At 42.5% G+C, this 19106-nt stretch overlaps 1 protein-coding gene across 1 annotated transcript in view; it reads right to left on the bottom strand.

Annotated features, from left to right (window-relative positions):
- LOC134697495 (myotubularin-related protein 2-like) overlaps window positions 1-16553 on the bottom strand; it is a 43457-nt gene extending 26904 nt beyond the window's left edge. The window contains exon 1 of the mRNA XM_063559775.1: window positions 16548-16553. Coding sequence (XP_063415845.1) covers window positions 16548-16553 — 6 coding nt within the window. The remainder of the gene's footprint in view (window positions 1-16547) is intronic.
- Between the last annotated feature and the right edge of the window lie 2553 nt (window positions 16554-19106).

The following is a 19106-nucleotide window of genomic DNA, read 5'->3' as shown; positions in this document are numbered from 1 at the left end:
GGCCCGGATCCCAGAAAAATATTTAAGTGGGGAATAGCTTGGGTCAATACCTTTGAAATGAGCTAGGTCCCGTTCGGAACTTTGCCGTAGGGATATGCCGAAAAGTACCGAATGTGTGGTTGATATGGAAAATTAGTAAATGGGCAACTTTGAACCTCTGTGGTGGCCAGACGGGCCCGGATCCCAGAAAAATATTTAAGTGGGGAATAGCTTGGGTCAATACCTTCGAAGTGAGCTAGGTCCGGTTCGGAACTTTGCCGTAGGGATATGCCGAAAAGTACCGAATGTGTGGTATATATGAAAAATACGTAGATGGGCAACTTTGAATCTCTGTGGTGGCCAGACGGGCCCGGATCCCAGAAAAATATTTAAGTGGGGAATAGCTTGGGTCAATACCTTTGAAATGAGCTAGGTCCCGTTCGGAACTTTGCCGTAGGGATATGCCGAAAAGTACCGAATGTGTGGTTGATATGGAAAATTAGTAAATGGGCAACTTTGAACCTCTGTGGTGGCCAGACGGGCCCGGATCCCAGAAAAATATTTAAGTGGGGAATAGCTTGGGTCAATACCTTCGAAGTGAGCTAGGTCCGGTTCGGAACTTTGCCGTAGGGATATGCCGAAAAGTACCGAATGTGTGGTATATATGAAAAATACGTAGATGGGCAACTTTGAATCTCTGTGGTGGCCAGACGGGCCCGGATCCCAGAAAAATATTTAAGTGGGGAATAGCTTGGGTCAATACCTTTGAAATGAGCTAGGTCCCGTTCGGAACTTTGCCGTAGGGATATGCCGAAAAGTACCGAATGTGTGGTTGATATGGAAAATTAGTAAATGGGCAACTTTGAACCTCTGTGGTGGCCAGACGGGCCCGGATCCCAGAAAAATATTTAAGTGGGGAATAGCTTGGGTCAATACCTTCGAAGTGAGCTAGGTCCGGTTCGGAACTTTGCCGTAGGGATATGCCGAAAAGTACCGAATGTGTGGTATATATGAAAAATACGTAGATGGGCAACTTTGAATCTCTGTGGTGGCCAGACGGGCCCGGATCCCAGAAAAATATTTAAGTGGGGAATAGCTTGGGTCAATACCTTTGAAATGAGCTAGGTCCCGTTCGGAACTTTGCCGTAGGGATATGCCGAAAAGTACCGAATGTGTGGTTGATATGGAAAATTAGTAAATGGGCAACTTTGAACCTCTGTGGTGGCCAGACGGGCCCGGATCCCAGAAAAATATTTAAGTGGGGAATAGCTTGGGTCAATACCTTCGAAGTGAGCTAGGTCCGGTTCGGAACTTTGCCGTAGGGATATGCCGAAAAGTACCGAATGTGTGGTATATATGAAAAATACGTAGATGGGCAACTTTGAATCTCTGTGGTGGCCAGACGGGCCCGGATCCCAGAAAAATATTTAAGTGGGGAATAGCTTGGGTCAATACCTTTGAAATGAGCTAGGTCCCGTTCGGAACTTTGCCGTAGGGATATGCCGAAAAGTACCGAATGTGTGGTTGATATGGAAAATTAGTAAATGGGCAACTTTGAACCTCTGTGGTGGCCAGACGGGCCCGGATCCCAGAAAAATATTTAAGTGGGGAATAGCTTGGGTCAATACCTTCGAAGTGAGCTAGGTCCGGTTCGGAACTTTGCCGTAGGGATATGCCGAAAAGTACCGAATGTGTGGTATATATGAAAAATACGTAGATGGGCAACTTTGAATCTCTGTGGTGGCCAGACGGGCCCGGATCCCAGAAAAATATTTAAGTGGGGAATAGCTTGGGTCAATACCTTTGAAATGAGCTAGGTCCCGTTCGGAACTTTGCCGTAGGGATATGCCGAAAAGTACCGAATGTGTGGTTGATATGGAAAATTAGTAAATGGGCAACTTTGAACCTCTGTGGTGGCCAGACGGGCCCGGATCCCAGAAAAATATTTAAGTGGGGAATAGCTTGGGTCAATACCTTCGAAGTGAGCTAGGTCCGGTTCGGAACTTTGCCGTAGGGATATGCCGAAAAGTACCGAATGTGTGGTATATATGAAAAATACGTAGATGGGCAACTTTGAATCTCTGTGGTGGCCAGACGGGCCCGGATCCCAGAAAAATATTTAAGTGGGGAATAGCTTGGGTCAATACCTTTGAAATGAGCTAGGTCCCGTTCGGAACTTTGCCGTAGGGATATGCCGAAAAGTACCGAATGTGTGGTTGATATGGAAAATTAGTAAATGGGCAACTTTGAACCTCTGTGGTGGCCAGACGGGCCCGGATCCCAGAAAAATATTTAAGTGGGGAATAGCTTGGGTCAATACCTTCGAAGTGAGCTAGGTCCGGTTCGGAACTTTGCCGTAGGGATATGCCGAAAAGTACCGAATGTGTGGTATATATGAAAAATACGTAGATGGGCAACTTTGAATCTCTGTGGTGGCCAGACGGGCCCGGATCCCAGAAAAATATTTAAGTGGGGAATAGCTTGGGTCAATACCTTTGAAATGAGCTAGGTCCCGTTCGGAACTTTGCCGTAGGGATATGCCGAAAAGTACCGAATGTGTGGTTGATATGGAAAATTAGTAAATGGGCAACTTTGAACCTCTGTGGTGGCCAGACGGGCCCGGATCCCAGAAAAATATTTAAGTGGGGAATAGCTTGGGTCAATACCTTCGAAGTGAGCTAGGTCCGGTTCGGAACTTTGCCGTAGGGATATGCCGAAAAGTACCGAATGTGTGGTATATATGAAAAATACGTAGATGGGCAACTTTGAATCTCTGTGGTGGCCAGACGGGCCCGGATCCCAGAAAAATATTTAAGTGGGGAATAGCTTGGGTCAATACCTTTGAAATGAGCTAGGTCCCGTTCGGAACTTTGCCGTAGGGATATGCCGAAAAGTACCGAATGTGTGGTTGATATGGAAAATTAGTAAATGGGCAACTTTGAACCTCTGTGGTGGCCAGACGGGCCCGGATCCCAGAAAAATATTTAAGTGGGGAATAGCTTGGGTCAATACCTTCGAAGTGAGCTAGGTCCGGTTCGGAACTTTGCCGTAGGGATATGCCGAAAAGTACCGAATGTGTGGTATATATGAAAAATACGTAGATGGGCAACTTTGAATCTCTGTGGTGGCCAGACGGGCCCGGATCCCAGAAAAATATTTAAGTGGGGAATAGCTTGGGTCAATACCTTTGAAATGAGCTAGGTCCCGTTCGGAACTTTGCCGTAGGGATATGCCGAAAAGTACCGAATGTGTGGTTGATATGGAAAATTAGTAAATGGGCAACTTTGAACCTCTGTGGTGGCCAGACGGGCCCGGATCCCAGAAAAATATTTAAGTGGGGAATAGCTTGGGTCAATACCTTCGAAGTGAGCTAGGTCCGGTTCGGAACTTTGCCGTAGGGATATGCCGAAAAGTACCGAATGTGTGGTATATATGAAAAATACGTAGATGGGCAACTTTGAATCTCTGTGGTGGCCAGACGGGCCCGGATCCCAGAAAAATATTTAAGTGGGGAATAGCTTGGGTCAATACCTTTGAAATGAGCTAGGTCCCGTTCGGAACTTTGCCGTAGGGATATGCCGAAAAGTACCGAATGTGTGGTTGATATGGAAAATTAGTAAATGGGCAACTTTGAACCTCTGTGGTGGCCAGACGGGCCCGGATCCCAGAAAAATATTTAAGTGGGGAATAGCTTGGGTCAATACCTTCGAAGTGAGCTAGGTCCGGTTCGGAACTTTGCCGTAGGGATATGCCGAAAAGTACCGAATGTGTGGTATATATGAAAAATACGTAGATGGGCAACTTTGAATCTCTGTGGTGGCCAGACGGGCCCGGATCCCAGAAAAATATTTAAGTGGGGAATAGCTTGGGTCAATACCTTTGAAATGAGCTAGGTCCCGTTCGGAACTTTGCCGTAGGGATATGCCGAAAAGTACCGAATGTGTGGTTGATATGGAAAATTAGTAAATGGGCAACTTTGAACCTCTGTGGTGGCCAGACGGGCCCGGATCCCAGAAAAATATTTAAGTGGGGAATAGCTTGGGTCAATACCTTCGAAGTGAGCTAGGTCCGGTTCGGAACTTTGCCGTAGGGATATGCCGAAAAGTACCGAATGTGTGGTATATATGAAAAATACGTAGATGGGCAACTTTGAATCTCTGTGGTGGCCAGACGGGCCCGGATCCCAGAAAAATATTTAAGTGGGGAATAGCTTGGGTCAATACCTTTGAAATGAGCTAGGTCCCGTTCGGAACTTTGCCGTAGGGATATGCCGAAAAGTACCGAATGTGTGGTTGATATGGAAAATTAGTAAATGGGCAACTTTGAACCTCTGTGGTGGCCAGACGGGCCCGGATCCCAGAAAAATATTTAAGTGGGGAATAGCTTGGGTCAATACCTTCGAAGTGAGCTAGGTCCGGTTCGGAACTTTGCCGTAGGGATATGCCGAAAAGTACCGAATGTGTGGTATATATGAAAAATACGTAGATGGGCAACTTTGAATCTCTGTGGTGGCCAGACGGGCCCGGATCCCAGAAAAATATTTAAGTGGGGAATAGCTTGGGTCAATACCTTTGAAATGAGCTAGGTCCCGTTCGGAACTTTGCCGTAGGGATATGCCGAAAAGTACCGAATGTGTGGTTGATATGGAAAATTAGTAAATGGGCAACTTTGAACCTCTGTGGTGGCCAGACGGGCCCGGATCCCAGAAAAATATTTAAGTGGGGAATAGCTTGGGTCAATACCTTCGAAGTGAGCTAGGTCCGGTTCGGAACTTTGCCGTAGGGATATGCCGAAAAGTACCGAATGTGTGGTATATATGAAAAATACGTAGATGGGCAACTTTGAATCTCTGTGGTGGCCAGACGGGCCCGGATCCCAGAAAAATATTTAAGTGGGGAATAGCTTGGGTCAATACCTTTGAAATGAGCTAGGTCCCGTTCGGAACTTTGCCGTAGGGATATGCCGAAAAGTACCGAATGTGTGGTTGATATGGAAAATTAGTAAATGGGCAACTTTGAACCTCTGTGGTGGCCAGACGGGCCCGGATCCCAGAAAAATATTTAAGTGGGGAATAGCTTGGGTCAATACCTTCGAAGTGAGCTAGGTCCGGTTCGGAACTTTGCCGTAGGGATATGCCGAAAAGTACCGAATGTGTGGTATATATGAAAAATACGTAGATGGGCAACTTTGAATCTCTGTGGTGGCCAGACGGGCCCGGATCCCAGAAAAATATTTAAGTGGGGAATAGCTTGGGTCAATACCTTTGAAATGAGCTAGGTCCCGTTCGGAACTTTGCCGTAGGGATATGCCGAAAAGTACCGAATGTGTGGTTGATATGGAAAATTAGTAAATGGGCAACTTTGAACCTCTGTGGTGGCCAGACGGGCCCGGATCCCAGAAAAATATTTAAGTGGGGAATAGCTTGGGTCAATACCTTCGAAGTGAGCTAGGTCCGGTTCGGAACTTTGCCGTAGGGATATGCCGAAAAGTACCGAATGTGTGGTATATATGAAAAATACGTAGATGGGCAACTTTGAATCTCTGTGGTGGCCAGACGGGCCCGGATCCCAGAAAAATATTTAAGTGGGGAATAGCTTGGGTCAATACCTTTGAAATGAGCTAGGTCCCGTTCGGAACTTTGCCGTAGGGATATGCCGAAAAGTACCGAATGTGTGGTTGATATGGAAAATTAGTAAATGGGCAACTTTGAACCTCTGTGGTGGCCAGACGGGCCCGGATCCCAGAAAAATATTTAAGTGGGGAATAGCTTGGGTCAATACCTTCGAAGTGAGCTAGGTCCGGTTCGGAACTTTGCCGTAGGGATATGCCGAAAAGTACCGAATGTGTGGTATATATGAAAAATACGTAGATGGGCAACTTTGAATCTCTGTGGTGGCCAGACGGGCCCGGATCCCAGAAAAATATTTAAGTGGGGAATAGCTTGGGTCAATACCTTTGAAATGAGCTAGGTCCCGTTCGGAACTTTGCCGTAGGGATATGCCGAAAAGTACCGAATGTGTGGTTGATATGGAAAATTAGTAAATGGGCAACTTTGAACCTCTGTGGTGGCCAGACGGGCCCGGATCCCAGAAAAATATTTAAGTGGGGAATAGCTTGGGTCAATACCTTCGAAGTGAGCTAGGTCCGGTTCGGAACTTTGCCGTAGGGATATGCCGAAAAGTACCGAATGTGTGGTATATATGAAAAATACGTAGATGGGCAACTTTGAATCTCTGTGGTGGCCAGACGGGCCCGGATCCCAGAAAAATATTTAAGTGGGGAATAGCTTGGGTCAATACCTTTGAAATGAGCTAGGTCCCGTTCGGAACTTTGCCGTAGGGATATGCCGAAAAGTACCGAATGTGTGGTTGATATGGAAAATTAGTAAATGGGCAACTTTGAACCTCTGTGGTGGCCAGACGGGCCCGGATCCCAGAAAAATATTTAAGTGGGGAATAGCTTGGGTCAATACCTTCGAAGTGAGCTAGGTCCGGTTCGGAACTTTGCCGTAGGGATATGCCGAAAAGTACCGAATGTGTGGTATATATGAAAAATACGTAGATGGGCAACTTTGAATCTCTGTGGTGGCCAGACGGGCCCGGATCCCAGAAAAATATTTAAGTGGGGAATAGCTTGGGTCAATACCTTTGAAATGAGCTAGGTCCCGTTCGGAACTTTGCCGTAGGGATATGCCGAAAAGTACCGAATGTGTGGTTGATATGGAAAATTAGTAAATGGGCAACTTTGAACCTCTGTGGTGGCCAGACGGGCCCGGATCCCAGAAAAATATTTAAGTGGGGAATAGCTTGGGTCAATACCTTCGAAGTGAGCTAGGTCCGGTTCGGAACTTTGCCGTAGGGATATGCCGAAAAGTACCGAATGTGTGGTATATATGAAAAATACGTAGATGGGCAACTTTGAATCTCTGTGGTGGCCAGACGGGCCCGGATCCCAGAAAAATATTTAAGTGGGGAATAGCTTGGGTCAATACCTTTGAAATGAGCTAGGTCCCGTTCGGAACTTTGCCGTAGGGATATGCCGAAAAGTACCGAATGTGTGGTTGATATGGAAAATTAGTAAATGGGCAACTTTGAACCTCTGTGGTGGCCAGACGGGCCCGGATCCCAGAAAAATATTTAAGTGGGGAATAGCTTGGGTCAATACCTTCGAAGTGAGCTAGGTCCGGTTCGGAACTTTGCCGTAGGGATATGCCGAAAAGTACCGAATGTGTGGTATATATGAAAAATACGTAGATGGGCAACTTTGAATCTCTGTGGTGGCCAGACGGGCCCGGATCCCAGAAAAATATTTAAGTGGGGAATAGCTTGGGTCAATACCTTTGAAATGAGCTAGGTCCCGTTCGGAACTTTGCCGTAGGGATATGCCGAAAAGTACCGAATGTGTGGTTGATATGGAAAATTAGTAAATGGGCAACTTTGAACCTCTGTGGTGGCCAGACGGGCCCGGATCCCAGAAAAATATTTAAGTGGGGAATAGCTTGGGTCAATACCTTCGAAGTGAGCTAGGTCCGGTTCGGAACTTTGCCGTAGGGATATGCCGAAAAGTACCGAATGTGTGGTATATATGAAAAATACGTAGATGGGCAACTTTGAATCTCTGTGGTGGCCAGACGGGCCCGGATCCCAGAAAAATATTTAAGTGGGGAATAGCTTGGGTCAATACCTTTGAAATGAGCTAGGTCCCGTTCGGAACTTTGCCGTAGGGATATGCCGAAAAGTACCGAATGTGTGGTTGATATGGAAAATTAGTAAATGGGCAACTTTGAACCTCTGTGGTGGCCAGACGGGCCCGGATCCCAGAAAAATATTTAAGTGGGGAATAGCTTGGGTCAATACCTTCGAAGTGAGCTAGGTCCGGTTCGGAACTTTGCCGTAGGGATATGCCGAAAAGTACCGAATGTGTGGTATATATGAAAAATACGTAGATGGGCAACTTTGAATCTCTGTGGTGGCCAGACGGGCCCGGATCCCAGAAAAATATTTAAGTGGGGAATAGCTTGGGTCAATACCTTTGAAATGAGCTAGGTCCCGTTCGGAACTTTGCCGTAGGGATATGCCGAAAAGTACCGAATGTGTGGTTGATATGGAAAATTAGTAAATGGGCAACTTTGAACCTCTGTGGTGGCCAGACGGGCCCGGATCCCAGAAAAATATTTAAGTGGGGAATAGCTTGGGTCAATACCTTCGAAGTGAGCTAGGTCCGGTTCGGAACTTTGCCGTAGGGATATGCCGAAAAGTACCGAATGTGTGGTATATATGAAAAATACGTAGATGGGCAACTTTGAATCTCTGTGGTGGCCAGACGGGCCCGGATCCCAGAAAAATATTTAAGTGGGGAATAGCTTGGGTCAATACCTTTGAAATGAGCTAGGTCCCGTTCGGAACTTTGCCGTAGGGATATGCCGAAAAGTACCGAATGTGTGGTTGATATGGAAAATTAGTAAATGGGCAACTTTGAACCTCTGTGGTGGCCAGACGGGCCCGGATCCCAGAAAAATATTTAAGTGGGGAATAGCTTGGGTCAATACCTTCGAAGTGAGCTAGGTCCGGTTCGGAACTTTGCCGTAGGGATATGCCGAAAAGTACCGAATGTGTGGTATATATGAAAAATACGTAGATGGGCAACTTTGAATCTCTGTGGTGGCCAGACGGGCCCGGATCCCAGAAAAATATTTAAGTGGGGAATAGCTTGGGTCAATACCTTTGAAATGAGCTAGGTCCCGTTCGGAACTTTGCCGTAGGGATATGCCGAAAAGTACCGAATGTGTGGTTGATATGGAAAATTAGTAAATGGGCAACTTTGAACCTCTGTGGTGGCCAGACGGGCCCGGATCCCAGAAAAATATTTAAGTGGGGAATAGCTTGGGTCAATACCTTCGAAGTGAGCTAGGTCCGGTTCGGAACTTTGCCGTAGGGATATGCCGAAAAGTACCGAATGTGTGGTATATATGAAAAATACGTAGATGGGCAACTTTGAATCTCTGTGGTGGCCAGACGGGCCCGGATCCCAGAAAAATATTTAAGTGGGGAATAGCTTGGGTCAATACCTTTGAAATGAGCTAGGTCCCGTTCGGAACTTTGCCGTAGGGATATGCCGAAAAGTACCGAATGTGTGGTTGATATGGAAAATTAGTAAATGGGCAACTTTGAACCTCTGTGGTGGCCAGACGGGCCCGGATCCCAGAAAAATATTTAAGTGGGGAATAGCTTGGGTCAATACCTTCGAAGTGAGCTAGGTCCGGTTCGGAACTTTGCCGTAGGGATATGCCGAAAAGTACCGAATGTGTGGTATATATGAAAAATACGTAGATGGGCAACTTTGAATCTCTGTGGTGGCCAGACGGGCCCGGATCCCAGAAAAATATTTAAGTGGGGAATAGCTTGGGTCAATACCTTTGAAATGAGCTAGGTCCCGTTCGGAACTTTGCCGTAGGGATATGCCGAAAAGTACCGAATGTGTGGTTGATATGGAAAATTAGTAAATGGGCAACTTTGAACCTCTGTGGTGGCCAGACGGGCCCGGATCCCAGAAAAATATTTAAGTGGGGAATAGCTTGGGTCAATACCTTCGAAGTGAGCTAGGTCCGGTTCGGAACTTTGCCGTAGGGATATGCCGAAAAGTACCGAATGTGTGGTATATATGAAAAATACGTAGATGGGCAACTTTGAATCTCTGTGGTGGCCAGACGGGCCCGGATCCCAGAAAAATATTTAAGTGGGGAATAGCTTGGGTCAATACCTTTGAAATGAGCTAGGTCCCGTTCGGAACTTTGCCGTAGGGATATGCCGAAAAGTACCGAATGTGTGGTTGATATGGAAAATTAGTAAATGGGCAACTTTGAACCTCTGTGGTGGCCAGACGGGCCCGGATCCCAGAAAAATATTTAAGTGGGGAATAGCTTGGGTCAATACCTTCGAAGTGAGCTAGGTCCGGTTCGGAACTTTGCCGTAGGGATATGCCGAAAAGTACCGAATGTGTGGTATATATGAAAAATACGTAGATGGGCAACTTTGAATCTCTGTGGTGGCCAGACGGGCCCGGATCCCAGAAAAATATTTAAGTGGGGAATAGCTTGGGTCAATACCTTTGAAATGAGCTAGGTCCCGTTCGGAACTTTGCCGTAGGGATATGCCGAAAAGTACCGAATGTGTGGTTGATATGGAAAATTAGTAAATGGGCAACTTTGAACCTCTGTGGTGGCCAGACGGGCCCGGATCCCAGAAAAATATTTAAGTGGGGAATAGCTTGGGTCAATACCTTCGAAGTGAGCTAGGTCCGGTTCGGAACTTTGCCGTAGGGATATGCCGAAAAGTACCGAATGTGTGGTATATATGAAAAATACGTAGATGGGCAACTTTGAATCTCTGTGGTGGCCAGACGGGCCCGGATCCCAGAAAAATATTTAAGTGGGGAATAGCTTGGGTCAATACCTTTGAAATGAGCTAGGTCTCGTTCGGAACTTTGCCGTAGGGATATGCCGAAAAGTACCGAATGTGTGGTTGATATGGAAAATTAGTAAATGGGCAACTTTGAACCTCTGTGGTGGCCAGACGGGCCCGGATCCCAGAAAAATATTTAAGTGGGGAATAGCTTGGGTCAATACCTTCGAAGTGAGCTAGGTCCGGTTCGGAACTTTGCCGTAGGGATATGCCGAAAAGTACCGAATGTGTGGTATATATGAAAAATACGTAGATGGGCAACTTTGAATCTCTGTGGTGGCCAGACGGGCCCGGATCCCAGAAAAATATTTAAGTGGGGAATAGCTTGGGTCAATACCTTTGAAATGAGCTAGGTCCCGTTCGGAACTTTGCCGTAGGGATATGCCGAAAAGTACCGAATGTGTGGTTGATATGGAAAATTAGTAAATGGGCAACTTTGAACCTCTGTGGTGGCCAGACGGGCCCGGATCCCAGAAAAATATTTAAGTGGGGAATAGCTTGGGTCAATACCTTCGAAGTGAGCTAGGTCCGGTTCGGAACTTTGCCGTAGGGATATGCCGAAAAGTACCGAATGTGTGGTATATATGAAAAATACGTAGATGGGCAACTTTGAATCTCTGTGGTGACCAGACGGGCCCGGATCCCAGAAAAATATTTAAGTGGGGAATAGCTTGGGTCAATACCTTTGAAATGAGCTAGGTCCCGTTCGGAACTTTGCCGTAGGGATATGCCGAAAAGTACCGAATGTGTGGTTGATATGGAAAATTAGTAAATGGGCAACTTTGAACCTCTGTGGTGGCCAGACGGGCCCGGATCCCAGAAAAATATTTAAGTGGGGAATAGCTTGGGTCAATACCTTCGAAGTGAGCTAGGTCCGGTTCGGAACTTTGCCGTAGGGATATGCCGAAAAGTACCGAATGTGTGGTATATATGAAAAATACGTAGATGGGCAACTTTGAATCTCTGTGGTGGCCAGACGGGCCCGGATCCCAGAAAAATATTTAAGTGGGGAATAGCTTGGGTCAATACCTTTGAAATGAGCTAGGTCCCGTTCGGAACTTTGCCGTAGGGATATGCCGAAAAGTACCGAATGTGTGGTTGATATGGAAAATTAGTAAATGGGCAACTTTGAACCTCTGTGGTGGCCAGACGGGCCCGGATCCCAGAAAAATATTTAAGTGGGGAATAGCTTGGGTCAATACCTTCGAAGTGAGCTAGGTCCGGTTTGGAACTTTGCCGTAGGGATATGCCGAAAAGTACCGAATGTGTGGTATATATGAAAAATACGTAGATGGGCAACTTTGAATCTCTGTGGTGGCCAGACGGGCCCGGATCCCAGAAAAATATTTAAGTGGGGAATAGCTTGGGTCAATACCTTTGAAATGAGCTAGGTCCCGTTCGGAACTTTGCCGTAGGGATATGCCGAAAAGTACCGAATGTGTGGTTGATATGGAAAATTAGTAAATGGGCAACTTTGAACCTCTGTGGTGGCCAGACGGGCCCGGATCCCAGAAAAATATTTAAGTGGGGAATAGCTTGGGTCAATACCTTCGAAGTGAGCTAGGTCCGGTTCGGAACTTTGCCGTAGGGATATGCCGAAAAGTACCGAATGTGTGGTATATATGAAAAATACGTAGATGGGCAACTTTGAATCTCTGTGGTGGCCAGACGGGCCCGGATCCCAGAAAAATATTTAAGTGGGGAATAGCTTGGGTCAATACCTTTGAAATGAGCTAGGTCCCGTTCGGAACTTTGCCGTAGGGATATGCCGAAAAGTACCGAATGTGTGGTTGATATGGAAAATTAGTAAATGGGCAACTTTGAACCTCTGTGGTGGCCAGACGGGCCCGGATCCCAGAAAAATATTTAAGTGGGGAATAGCTTGGGTCAATACCTTCGAAGTGAGCTAGGTCCGGTTCGGAACTTTGCCGTAGGGATATGCCGAAAAGTACCGAATGTGTGGTATATATGAAAAATACGTAGATGGGCAACTTTGAATCTCTGTGGTGGCCAGACGGGCCCGGATCCCAGAAAAATATTTAAGTGGGGAATAGCTTGGGTCAATACCTTCGACATGATATAGGTCCGGTTCGGAATTTTACCGTAAAGATATTCTTCGGAGTTCCGAATTTAGAATTGTTGAAGAATCTCAATAAATGCGTTGTGTTTTCTATTTACTTTGATAAACCTTAACTTAAAAAGACGGTTCAGGATTTGAACTGCATCGGAAAGGTTTGCAAAAAATGAAGGTGTGGGGGTGAAAGAAGTCTTTGTTCGATTGAAAGGGTAGTCTAAGTCCATAAACTCTTGATTCAAACAATCAGATATGCAGTACCAATCTTTTACTTTTAGCAAGTATAATCTTCCACAATATTTGCCCACGATTATAAAGGATACTTTCGTTATACGAGTATTGTGGTGAAGGCTTACACATCTGGGCTACTTTTTTACTAAATATTCAACCACTAACGGCTTTAAACCCCCCACCAGCATGTTTCAATAGATTACACATGCTCAGACCCTCTAGATCTTCCTTGTTGTGCTCTAAAATTTCAATTGACAAGGAAAGTTTCAAGATTTCATCGATGTTTTTTGTGGCGAATTTTTAATCTGATTTACCCCGAGTTCATTGTGTAGAGTGGTCTTAAACTCATCTACATTTTCTCGAGTTCTTTAATGGTTGTATCACATCTTTTCTCTAGTCGTTTTATATCCGTCTTCATCTGGTTACACGCGGATTGTAATTGTAATTCTAATTGTTTCGTATAGTATTTCAATTGACGCATGAACCATCGTTTTGTTGCAGCATCCGTATTATTATTCGGTGATTTAATGTTAGTGATACGATTGTCGTTCATGTTTAATTCTTCAAGCAATTGACTCATGTTTATTTCTCTATTCCATAAAATCCAAATTGGTCTGCCATGGAAACGCAACTTCATCAAGGTTTACCAGTTACTTCAGACAACAATTTTGACAAATACAAACGTGTCCACATACCATTGGTGCTCTTATCTAAAGTTCATCGGTGATGTAGTAGATCTTAAAATTCAAGTAATTTCCATTACGTATGGAAATGAAAGGATTAAAAGGTTTTGAAAAAGGTACCCACACCTCGAAAATAGAATATCTGTAGAGTTTTAACTGTTTTATTTTAACTTTCCGTTTGATGGGGGCATGTTGGACAGTAGAATGTTGTGTACATGTATCATTTTTTTTTACTCTCCGTTTGATAGGAGCTTGTTGGGAAGTAGAATGTTGTGTACACGTATCACGTATTTAAAGTTTTCGGGTCTCAAAACAGGCGCGAATTTGAAATCGTCTTTTTATAATATCCATATTCTCTTTACATATGACAAATATTGTCGTCCTCAATATACTAATTTTTAAGAGGTTTAATGAATCCAGGCATTGATACTTCTATTACCACACGTCCTTATAGTGTTGTATGTTCAATTTTGTAATGTCTAAGTGCCAAGGCAATGATTCAATCTATTAAAATGTATCATTTGTCATATTGTGGTTATTTCTCCAGACACCTCGTTCTGAAGGTTATTGCGACTGACGTTTATTTTTCTATGATATCTTTACTGGGTCATCAAACACGTCTTGTAATCGTTAAATGTAACGTTCTGTCAATTGACTTGTTTCTTCGTCCCTTTAGCTTTCCTGGTGTGTTGACCATCACCCATTCGATTTTATTACATCTTGTAAGAAGCCCTAAAACTTAGTCATCATTTGACGAAGACATGCATACCAATAATGTTTTTTTGTTGACGTTGGTCGGAATTCCAAAACGGGTTTTCCATACAATAGGTTGATGTGTCAAACTTGTTTTGAATGTGAGACATGTCTTTGTAAAAGTCGTCGGTTTGAGTTAAATAGGCTTAACTATCAGTGTCGGTAAACAGTAGTCGAATTTTGTTCCCTTTGGTTTTACGCACATAGTCCAAATGAATGTCGATCATTTAAAATCTTGAAATTTCTACGATGCATGCTCCTAAGTACACAGGCTTGTCAAGCTTGAGTTTGGTTTCCTTTATGTTTATTACTACCATGGACTTGTTATACACCACGAATTGGTCACAGATGGTTTTCGCTATTAGTTTCAACGGTTGCCCATCAGTAGTCATTAATATTATATTCACCCGTTAACGTATGTTTCCATGGTATTTTCAAACATTGAGTTGTTCATCAGTACTTTTCATACTTTTCAAACACGTCGCTGGATGTGATTCTAAGGTAAGTGTTCAGGTCAATGAAAATTTTATTTGATTGTTATAAAATTTTGACACACGCTGCACTTTAGTTAATACCAACCCGTGGGAATAACACTGTGCACTCATGTTTTTATTGTTGGCCAGCCCATGGCGATGGCTTATTTGAGCACCCCCTTTTCGTGTTGCTTATTCAAACAGAATTAACATGACTAGGTCGTGTAACAATTCCAATCTAACTTTGCTTATTTATAACGCCACATCGTAAGCTAGCCCTGTTAAAGTGTAATAATGAAATGCGTCAAGCCCGTAGTATTTTACACAATAGGCACTAAAGTTTTTAAAGATATCTTGTAATTGCACAATGTGTCCTTTCAAGTACAAGTCGTGGTAGTCTTGACAATTTGTTATGTTTTACAGTTAAATGTAGTAAACACATGTTGTACATCAGCATAGTCAACCACACTAATGTGTTTATTGTTAAGTCGGTCAGCAGATAGTAGTTGTGTTTTCGTCATGTTGTAATGACCCTTCATGAAATCATAAGATAAACATTTTGTTATCATTAATTCATAATGCTACCAAATCACGACTTTCATACCTTAAATTGGTTCAACTTTAAATTCTTAGCTAAATATATAAGGTGTAGAACGATTTTAATATAAACCTACACAAATCGATGAAAAGCATTACTTACCCATCCACGTTATTAGAAAAAAATATGCTCTTTTCATCAGTGTTGGGAATGCAATTCACTTCACCATCGGTAAACCCAAACGCCTTTACAAACAAGTGGGAATCATACCCTGCGAAGGTTTGAAACACAATGGGAACAAAAGTAGATAGTTGACAGTTAAAGTTGCATTGTTTTATGTGCTGCACCATGATACCCACCTTGTCAAATGGCCCTGTTCACGCACTTTGTTTCCCTAATTCATCATCACACGTGGGACAATGTTAACTCGCTGTAAAACATTGGGGATCTACTTCAGTCATCACCAGATCTGTTTATCCATGTATTTGTCTGTCATGTCTGTAATCTCCTACATTATCTCTTCCATACAAGCCACAAATCTCTTAACAATGTCTTCCCCTGAGTACACTTTTGTGTCTTTGTAGTCCCCATGAGTATACTTGACACGGTAGTTAAACCAGAAGGTGTATTTGTTTTTGGTTAACATCCGTGTAAGCTTTTAATTTGCCAGTTTGGCAAGTGTCTATCTGTTCTAAGTTACATTGAATGTCAGCATAAATAACATAAAGAAATCGCATTTTACTTTTGTACTAAGTTGTAAAATATTGTAAAGGCATCTTCTTCTGGGATCTCGATTTTTACTTCATTCCTCTTGTTTGTCTCAAAAGTCCAGTGGTGCATACATCTTCGACAATAACACTTTATCATTGTTGGATGACACTTGGGGACTTAACAAATGTGATAATCGATTTATTCAATAGTAATGATGTTTAGTAGCATTGGTTAAATACAACATGTTTTTGTGAGTTCTATCCATTCTGATGTTCTTTGAATTCTTAACGGGTTTCACTTCAAATTTTCTTAAGAGTTGTTGTGTATTTCAACACCATACCCGAACACATAAAGTATACAAGGTAGTATTTAGCCTTTCAAATTTGGTCAATATGTTTCAACGACAATAACCAGCCCCTGCCATCCCTTTTGTTCAACTCGTTTTACAATTTTTGGTATTGACTCACACGGTGTTTACTTTTCTGATTCACCTCTTCGTTATGTGATTTTGAGAACACAGCTCACGTAAATAATAGTTTTCTTCTGTGCTAGTTTTTCTGAAAGGCGTAGGTTATACTTACTATTCAGGGATACAATTCATCCAAATGAAGTCGGACTTCTACAATATAACTAACGTTCACTCACTTCCATCACGCATGCAAGTTGATATGCTTTCTTTTGCCATTTTGATCATTACTATTAGTTCAGTGTTTTAGTTGGTTGATTCATGAGTAATACTCTGTAACTTGAGTTGACCTAAATCACTGTGACCTGTTTCAGGGTTTGTTTCAACCAACTGTACTAAAAGCACTTATTGTACCTTTGATGCCTACTTTAATTGTTGTGCGTCTGAAATTTTACCAATCAAATGTAGGTTAAGCACTCCATCTTTTACCTTAATAACAGGTTTCTTTGCTATGTCTTGTTGGAGTCGTTTTACTTTTACATAGATCTATAAGGTATATACCGTTTCTTTGCTCTTAGTATTAATTCATTTTTAGTGAACACTTCTGTGCGGGGTAACACTTGATGCGTTTTGTCTTCAATAAGCTTTACCAACACGTCTTTTGATTTATACTATACCCTTTTAACTCAAAATCCTTTGCCATTCGATGTTATTGGTTTACCGTCATATGTAAAGGTTCCGTTGGTATTGTCTTTATAAACCTAATACCACCACTGTATTAAGTATAGTACGTATATTAAGCGACAATCTAGACGGACCCGGTATGTTTTTGTTTGTAAATGCCATTGTTTATTTAATACTTTACACAAACGTGTCTTTTATGATGATTTTTTTTTATTTCACACCCCTAACCACCAATTGTATTTTTTTTAATATAATGATTACTAGATATGAAAAGGAAAACAAGAACACGTACTACCACGCGGTTTTCTGTCTAATTAGGGTGTAGGCAATCGTACTTCTGATGAACGGCCCTTCCAACGTTCTCGTTTCGTAATACAACCCACTACAAGCCAACACCTTTCTTGTTACCGCCTTCCTTGCCTTCAAGATTAGTAGGTAACTATCACAAAATATTCCATCCACACTTGTATTCTATATAATTTGGTTTACCTCACTTGTTGGCAGGTCCCTCCATTTCTTTTTTTTTCTTTTGTATCAAAGGTATTCAGATCAATGAAATGATATTGATTATAAGATGCCATCGTTATCTCAATAAAAAATATTTCGACATTTTGGTGGGTTTTTTTTATTTAAAAAACACCACCCCGTACTCCTCTTCAAATTCTAACTATAATACCCCTTACCCTTACACACCTCATCCTTAAACGTAAAACACCTTGCCCCTATTCAACGGTTTGAAATCAGACTACTTTTACACCATGACACTACTTAAACCTGTATAATGGTACGTCATTACTTTTACTTAAACTTATTTGCATACAAATTTGACTATTGTTACCTGATATAGAAATTAAAACACAAAATTCAATTGGGTGAGACAAAATTAACTTTTGTGAGACAAAATTTACAAAATTGAATTTTGTCTCACAAAATTGAGACAAAATTCAATTTTGTCAATTTTGTCTCACAACAGTGAATTTCGTCGCACAAAATTTGAATTTTGTCATCACAAAATTGAATTTTGTCTCACAAAAGTCAATTTTGTCTCACACAATTGACTTTTGTGTTTTAATTTCCATATCAGGTAACAATAGTCAATTTTGTAAACTTATTTGCATACCTTTTTGACAAAAGTCAATTTTGTCATCACAAAATTGAAGTTCTCAGAAAAGAAGTCTGTATCACATAGTTTTGTAAGACAAAAATGATTTTGTTTTGACAGAATTGAATTTTGTACAAAACCACAAGAGTCCCATTCGGCGCCCTGTACCTGGCCATTACAGTGGTTCCGAAATTCATGTAACGTATTTTATTTACAAACCAAATATTCGGTACTTCTTATCATATCCTTAAGGCAATGTTCCCAGCTTTAATATTTTTCTTGGATCATGGCAATTCTGACTACTATTGTGCCTTAACAGACTTTTCATATTAATCATGTCAGAAAATACGCGAAATACAAACATTACGCTATGGTAACGTTGTAACCATAACGCTATAGTGAGTGCCACTATTCATTAGCTATCACGACGATTGAACGGTTATAGAAAACACAACGCATTTATTGAGATTCTTTTACATTTCTGGTGGCGTGACTGACGGGAAGGTTGTTCAACAATGGAAACGAAGTTAAAGGCAATACGTGTTGGCAACAGAGCATCAGCGAAAAAGCTTTGGGTCAAACTCGAGGAGCTAAAGGAGAATCCTGAAAACGTCAAAATTGAAGAATTCAAGGCAATGGAGTATGCCGTAACCCAGAAAAAGAAGATTATTCATGATTTAAATGAGAAGAAGAAAGAAGTCGTACAAAAGGATCACATTGAACAAGAAATTACAGAATCGGATAAGTATATGTTTAATTTAGACAGTAAACGAAGGCAAATACGAAAACTTAAGCAAACAATCAAATCCTCCAACAATACTTCTAATTTAAAAGAAAAGTCAACTATTAAAGCTAACGCTGAATGCTATATACCTACATCAAACGTTATTTATACAAACTCATCAGCCGTTTACACACTAAACACTAGAGAACGAATTCCATCAGAGGAAAATCCTACCGGAAATCAATCACGCAACTTTACTGGTCCGCCCCCGCCTAACTAGCAGGATTT

Source organism: Mytilus trossulus, chromosome 14 (genome assembly GCF_036588685.1).
Source record: "Mytilus trossulus isolate FHL-02 chromosome 14, PNRI_Mtr1.1.1.hap1, whole genome shotgun sequence".
NCBI lineage: Eukaryota > Metazoa > Mollusca > Bivalvia > Mytilida > Mytilidae > Mytilus > Mytilus trossulus.
Note: the sequence above shows the minus strand (reverse complement) of the source record. Positions and strands in the feature narration are given on the sequence as shown.